This window comes from Atractosteus spatula, chromosome 3, assembly GCF_055471065.1.
Source record: "Atractosteus spatula isolate fAtrSpa1 chromosome 3, fAtrSpa1.hap1, whole genome shotgun sequence".
Classification (NCBI taxonomy): domain Eukaryota; kingdom Metazoa; phylum Chordata; class Actinopteri; order Semionotiformes; family Lepisosteidae; genus Atractosteus; species Atractosteus spatula.
The window spans coordinates 67,064,999-67,072,338 of record NC_142708.1 but is presented as its reverse complement, the minus strand read 5'-3'; the positions used below and the strand labels follow the sequence as shown (position 1 = coordinate 67,072,338).

The window sequence follows — 7,340 nt, the reverse complement described above, 5'->3', positions numbered from 1 at the left end:
ACCTAACTATCTTCTTTGGGTTTTATGAGCTTAGCCTGCAGCGTTTTGGAGATATTTATGCAAAACTGTGGTATTAAGTCCCCTACACGTCTCTCACTGACAGCGCAAGGTCACTGAGCTCTACAGCCAGTACAGCAGAGTGACAGGAGGAGTGGCTCATCTCTCACTGAATACCGATACCTGCTTCTGAGGGTGTGGGCAGCAGCTGAGGCGTAATCCTCAGTATACGTGGAAATAAAGGAACGATCTCTGTCTAAATTCAGTTTGTCTTCGGCATCTAGCAGCCACGGTATCAGAGATGTTTAGGTAAACGTGTGATATCTTATTTCTCAAGTGCACAACAATATGGCATGCTTGCAGCAGTAATTGCTGGCAATGAAATGTCTTTCCTACGAGCTCACCAGAGGAGGATAAAAATCACAAACTTAAAGTTACAAAATAAGGTTACATAGTTATAGTGCAATAGAAATTAAATAAGATAAACTCAGACAAAACTCAATATAAACAGAGCTGCTATGTGTCCAGGGTGCATGCAATACATCATGTCCAACTGGTGCAGTGTGCCGAATACAATGAAGACTGTGTCCATGTAGCCATTAGGGTGATTTGCTGAAGGATCTGTGGCTTATTTTAGGACATTATTTCTTAATATATTGGATTCCAGATTTTGAGAGTACGGGCAGCAACTGAGGCTTAAACACCAGGGTATAACTGGTGTTAAATGAAAGATCTTCACTACTCTCAAATAGTCTGCAGTGATCTGGGGAGAGTTATGAAAATGTGTAGTAATGTAGTCCCTACTTCATCATCACATCATCATCAAAAAATCTTATTAATTAATATTAATCAAACATTAATATTTAAGTTGATTAATTAAGGTGTTTCATTTATTAATTAATAAAATATTTGTTTATTAGCACATTTCCAAACCCAAGGGCTCTGCACATACTGACAGAAAAACACAACAAAATGCAATCAAATGTATAAGAAAAAATTAAACAAGGACATGCAGGTTAACTGTAGGACAGTCACACACAGACCCTGGTAAAAAGGTGCATTTTTAGTTTATATTTGAAGAGAGTCGAAGAATTTGTCTCAGCTGTCCGAAGGAAACTTTGCCCGAGCCGACTCGGCAGTACCGCGTGTGGCCACACGATGGCACTGTCTCCGTCAGGAAAGGCGCAGGGCTGCACAGTCCAGAAACACCTCCTAGCCTGAAATCCTCTGTGACGGCGCTGCGGGACAGAAGCGAGGGCTCAGCAGGAGCGTCTGCCGAGCACCCAGCAGACTGAACCTGAGGTACCCGGGGTGGTGCTGTATGGGAGTTTCTGGGGTCTTTGGGGTTATCTGGGGGTGTCTGGGGGTTATCTAGGGGGGTATCTGGGAGACTTTGGGGTTATCTGGGAGTCTTTGGGGTTATCTGGGGGTGTCTGGGAGTTCCTGTGGTCTTAGAGGTTGTCTGGGAGTTTCAGGGAGTCTTTTGAGGTATCTGGGGTGGTGGTGGGGAGTTCCTGGGGTCTTTGAGGTTATCTGGGGGTGGTGTCTGGGAGTTTCTGGATGTGTCTCAGGCCATCTGAGGATGGAGTTTCTCAAGACAGTGGGATATTTGGGGGTCTGGATGTTTCTGTGGGAGTCTGGGGATTTCGGGAGGATTCAGGAGGTGTGCAGGCCTGTCAGAGATGTCTGTGCGTGAGGAGAGCTGTGCAGCTCCTGGGATGACCAAGAGCAGCTCAGTCCGGTTCCCGCGGCAGTGAGCTGGGAGGCACCGAGAGCTGGTGTGGACGACCAGGACACAGTGACTCTCCCGAGGTCAGACTGACTCAGGTCATTCCACACCAGTGTCAAGATGACTCCTCCTCACGGTTCAAACGCGGGTTTTTAGGGACACCTGCAGCTCTTATAGAAAATTGCCTCCCCAAAAAATCCCCCAATATGTCCTGGTTTAGGCAAAAAGCTGTTGAGTATTTTCTCAACGTAACGGTCAAAGAGACTATGCGCAATGTTATGGCACACAAAGTGACAACCAAGTTAAACTTAGTGACCGATTAGAAGAGATGTATTAATAAATCATGAAAAATCGCACCTCTCGTTTTGTCTATTAGAGTTGCAAGGAAAGGCTGAACTACAGAGGCCGCCTGTTGGACGCCGGGAGGTACAGTAGCGCGTTTTTCGGAGAGACTCGGTTATGAAGCGGAACTAGTTTGGCCGCTGTGAGCCGCCGTAGTTCTTCACCGGTTTTCCAAGATGGGTGAAAAGAAGACTTCAGGTGGGTATGCTCGTGTGAGAACTGAACAAAATACGTAACCTGGGACGTGGTTTTAGTGATCCGAAACGACAAGGACATTTCTTTCTGTTGCGTGGAAATGGGAGGAGTAAGATAACAACGCGTGATGCAGGAGAAGTGCAGTAACAGCTGTCGCCGAAGCAGTGTTTACATCTTTACTGCTGCGCATTCGACTGTCAACCCCAGAATAAAACTTGTTTTTTGCTCTTCTCGTTTCCGTATTTTAAACACATGAGCGTCACTCTTCCTTTACAGGGTCGTCATATTGTGTGTAATAACACTGCGCTCAACACTGTTATCAGAATTAGACTTGCTGTTATCAGAATTAGACGGCCGGGCATCTTAACCGCCTTATCAGGGTCCCTCTCTTTAATTTAAACATTAAAAACCACAGCCCGCAAACGCGTAGCGCTAGGCAGGGTCCGGAAAGGATGAATTTGACGTTACTGTTGCTTTTCGGCCTTTACCGCTTTCTCCTCCCACCGCGATATCGTCCCGCTAGCCGGGCTGTGATCCTACCGCTTCAGTCTCCGTGCTGCTGCTGGGGTCCGCCGCTCCGTCACTGGGTGTCTTCCTGCCGAGAGAGGCAGGTCACGACCACAGCCTGGCTGTTCCCTCGCCGAACCCGACAGGGCTGGGACAGGACAGTACAGTACAGCCTGTTCGAGCGGACAGCTGCTTCAGCCTGTGCGTGGCCGCAGAGCCACAAAAACAGTCGGTCACACGATGAAAAATACGAAGTGTGTGAAATTAGCCACACACATTATCAGATGGTTTCAGAGAGGCAGTGGCAGTCGGGAGGGGGGTCTCGCCAGTGTGGGGAGGCCTGATTGCGACCTGTGTGCGTGCGTGGGGAGCCTGCGTGACCCCACTGTTGTGCGATCGCTAACTAACGCCCCCATCCCTGCTCCCCCCTCCCAGCTCGCGCCCAGGAGGCGAACCAGCGGCGGATCCTGGACCGGGCCACACGCCAGCGCCGCCTCAACCGCCAGCTGGAGGCGCTGGAGAAGGACAACTTCCAGGACGACCCGCACGCCAGCCTGCCCCAGCTGGCCAAGCGCCTGCCGCAGTTCGACGACAGCGCGGAGCCCGGTGAGCGCCGCTGTCGCCGGTCGTGCTTGGCGCACAGCGATGTGCGGGAAGATTCCGTAGTGTGACGAGGCCTCTCTTTTGTGTGTTTGCCCGTAAATCTACATGGCTATCGCATTAGCCAGGTCTGCTGTTGCCTTCAGCGATGCTCAAGCAGCACAGGTCCCAGCAATCGTGCTGCTTCTGAGGTCTCTTTCATCAGGCTGCTTTCCCCCCCACCCACAGGGAAAAAAGGCATGGTCTGCTGTTACTGTGCAGTAGTCAGGAATGCTGGGAATCACACTGGCTGGCCATTCCCAATGTTTTTGGACAGCATGTGCGTTTGGAAGTGCTCTGTGCGTGTATGCCTTGAGTGCCAGGTTCCCTTACTATTAGGGGAAGAGTCTGATATTTGCAGCCCCCAGCTTGAGTCCTGTCTCAGGATCTGTACTGTGTCCCTGGAGGATGATTTCTTAGGGTGACCAGGGGGGTCTGTGAAAGGGGCCGTCTTGCACAGCCCTCGTCTCTGGGCTCTGGCGCTGTGATTCTTGCCGGAGAGGGGACCCCTTCCTCCTCCAGATCCTGTAATCACCTCCCGGGCTCCGGCGCTGGTGACCTCTGTCTCCCCCCACCGCAGGCAAGAAGAGGAAGAAGACCAGAGGCGACCACTTCAAGCTGCGCTTCCGCAAGAACTTCCAGGCGCTGCTGGAGGAGCAGGTGAGGCGCACCGGCTGCTGGGGGGCACGGAGTCCTGTTGCACAGCAGGTTATAAGAGAAGATCACTTCATTGGCCCTATACAATTTCTTGTATTAGGAATTTGTCTTTTCGCAGACCCCAGCTTGCTCTCCATGAGACACACAGACAGGGAGAGAAGCTTGGGGTCAGAGCGCAGGGTCAGCCATTTATACAGCACCCCTGGAGCAGTTGGGGTTAAGGGCCTTGCTTAGGGGCCCAACAGAATAGGATTCCTCTGCCGGCCGCGGGATTCGAACCGGCTGCCTTCCAGCCACAGGTGCAGATCCTTAGCCACAGAGCTACCGCTCTGCCGGTTCAGTCACTTCGTGATTTAGCAGCAGCAGGAATCTCCGCTGGCAGCTCCAGTCAAGATCGGCTTGAAATCCGCACCTGACCTGAACCCGAGCAGCACCTGGGGCTACACCTGTGCAAGAGCCCCGGCTGGTGCCGAAACTCCCGGTGGAGCAGACTGCTGTGCAGTTGGAGTCGGATTGACAAAACTAAAACATGGAGAGCAGCAGACTGCTGTTTAGTGGGAGTCTAACACCACTCTAAAACCTGGAGTGGCTCAGGATGCTATGCAGCAGCAGTCTGACTAAACTGTTGAGGGAGAGTCACAACGAGAATCAGCCAAAGGCTGATTTAATATAATCTCTTTAATATTCTTTTATTTAAGGCTGCTTTTCATGTAGTTGTTTTGTATGTTTGATTAACTGTCTTTTTTCCCTTAGAAGAAATCTGTGAAATTTAATGATATAAAGGAAATGTTGCACAGTTGAAGATAGACCCTGGAAACTGTGATTAAAAATCTGAGAGTGAGGGATGAAGCCTCAGGCCGGCTCTACTAATTGCCCCCTGCCCACTCTTGCAGAACCTGAGTGTGAGCGAGGGTCCGAACTACCTGTCTGCCTGCGCCCCGCCGTCCAAGCTGCCCCAGAGGCACTTCTGCGCTGTCTGCGGGTTCCCCTCCAGCTACACCTGTGTGTCCTGCGGGGCGCGCTACTGCTGCGTCCGCTGCCTGGGCACGCACCAGGAGACCAGGTGAGTACAGCGCCCCCTGGCGGTCGACGCTCACCAATGCCAGCCAGCGGTACTGGAGTCACCAAGGGGTGAGCTCCAGGCAGCTTGGGTGTCACCGCCCCTGCCCCGTGGCAAGGCTGGGGTGCCCATGACTCCCAGCACGGTCTGTGAGAGCTGCGCTGCTCCTCCCACTGATGGCTGAGCCCTGCTGCTGGAGCAGCAGTGCAGGATTCAGTGGAGGGGTGGAAGTGGGCTCCTGCGGAGACAGGGACAGTGACAGCCCTCGTCCCGCTGGTCCTGCTCAGTACCATTCTCTCAAGGCTCTGCGGCGAGCGACAGCCGGCTGTCAAGTCTCTCAGTGAGCGCCGTTTGCCATAAATTCCCCAATATCAAAGCCAAGCAGCTGTGCTGCTAACCGACTTCAAAACAACAAGTCGCCTTTCCAAGACTCTTCCAAAAAATCAGTCTGTGTCTCCGGACTCGTCAGCCGGTCGACTTCTGCTCCCTCCTCCTCCTCTGGTCCAGTGCAGAGCAGAGCAGGGGCTCTGCCAACTTCCCAGTGGAAGTTCATGACCAACTTGGACGCCTCAGCTTCCTGGTTTTAAATGTCACCTGACCAATCGGGTGCCTCCACTTGGTCAGGTGACAGAGGATGGTAGGTCATTCTCCAAAGGCCTTCTGGGGAATGTGGTCTCAGACTAGATCCACCAGCTTGCCTGAACCTACCGCCCACTTACTTGGTGTTCCAGATGATATAGTGAAATATTTCTGCCTGTAGTTCATAGAAGGACAAGGATATGGAAAGAAGGTGTGTGGACATGTAGTGGCAGCTATCTATTCAATCATGTGAAGAGTTTAATAGAGGAACAGCTGCCTCTCTTATTGATTCTTCATTATGTGCTTAGTGACTGCCCTTCTGCAGGGCGGTTTATAGTGTCAGTGTGGATACGAAGGGAGGAGAAAGTTTAGAAGCAGCAGCGATGCCGTGCTGCAGCAGGCTGCCTGCGTGTGTCCTGTGGTCAGCGTTTGGCTTCCTGTTGCAGGCGAGTTCAGTGAACACAGCCCTGTCTGCTCAGTTCCTCTCTCTGTGTTACAGGTGCCTGAAGTGGACGTTATGATGGCGCGAAGATGGCTTGTCGCCCCCTCTCCCTCCCCGCCCCCCTCATACTGTCCAGCTGGTTCCAGGAGTCTCCTAATGCTGTTAGGATCCCTCTCCCCTCAACACACACACACCCCAACACCTATCACACACCCAACACACCCAGCATGCACCTTGACACCCAACACACGCACACGAACACCAATCACACCCCGGACACACACCCCAACACCTGTCAGACACCTGACACATCCAGCATGCACCTCGACACCCAACAAACACACACCAACACCTAACACACACCCAACACTTATCCCGACACCCAACACGCACCCTGTCACACACAACACTCCCCTGCACACACTGCTTGTCTTCTCGTGCGCTGGTTTTGTGTGCAGGTGCCTGTAGATAGTGTAGACATGTTTGTATCCAGTGAAATAAAGGTTTATTTTTGCAGATAAGGGGGTGGCTGTTGTTTCCACTGTGGATGTGTACCCCAGGAGTGTGGACAGGAAGACACAGGCTGCATGTGAGCATCAGCCCGGTTCTGGACAGGGACGGGCCTGGTGTCTGAGGTCCCTGCTGAACCAGGCAGAACCGGGCCTGCTGACAAGCGAGTCGGACCAATGTTCTGATCAGCTGCTGCCTCTCCTGGAGTCTTGCGAGATGTTTTCTTCCAGCGTCTCTTTGACGTTATCTCACGGGGGAAGCAGATCGCTGTGTCCAGGCTTTATCCCCCCTGTCCTGATCTGGGGTTCAAACCCGCGTCTGTATATTTGGCGCAGGGTGAGGGCGATTGGGGGTCACCCCTGGATCCGGGTTGGTAGCTGATGTCTGGGTTTTGGGGCTCAGCCTGGCCCTCTGAGATCAGCTCTGTCTCTTTACCCACGAGGCTCAGCAGGTCCATCTCCTTACCCAAGAGTCTCAGCGAGTCTGTCTCTACCCACGAGGCTCAGCAGGTCTGTCTTTTTACCCACGAGGCTCAGCGGGTCTCTTTGCCCATGGGGCTCAGCAGGTCTCTCTGGATGAACAGTAATAACACTCAGGTTTGGTCCTTTGAAGCCCTGATATGTGTTAAATCGCTTCTGAAGCCTGTCACTTCGCTGTGTGACCAATGAAGCAAGTGATTTGTT

At 52.3% G+C, this 7,340-nt stretch overlaps 1 protein-coding gene across 1 annotated transcript; it reads left to right on the top strand.

The window, feature by feature from the left end:
- The first annotated feature begins 2,226 nt into the window (after positions 1-2,226).
- On the top strand, positions 2,227-6,668 carry znhit1 (zinc finger, HIT-type containing 1). The gene is made up of 5 exons (XM_088910933.1): positions 2,227-2,266; positions 3,206-3,376; positions 3,990-4,069; positions 4,960-5,129; positions 6,205-6,668. The coding sequence occupies exons 1-5, from the start codon at positions 2,245-2,247 to the stop codon at positions 6,224-6,226; spliced, it is 465 nt and encodes a 154-aa protein (XP_088767059.1). The 5' UTR covers positions 2,227-2,244; the 3' UTR covers positions 6,227-6,668.
- Positions 6,669-7,340: the final 672 nt, after the last annotated feature.

Bases quoted from the DNA above. Each gene is read 5' to 3' on its own strand.
- znhit1 (XM_088910933.1), top strand. From the start codon at position 2,245: ATGGGTGAAAAGAAGACTTCAG. The intron at 3,377-3,989 runs GTGAGCGCCGCT...CCCCCACCGCAG, and splicing joins CGACGACAGCGCGGAGCCCG to GCAAGAAGAGGAAGAAGACC. The intron at 4,070-4,959 runs GTGAGGCGCACC...CCACTCTTGCAG, and splicing joins AGGCGCTGCTGGAGGAGCAG to AACCTGAGTGTGAGCGAGGG.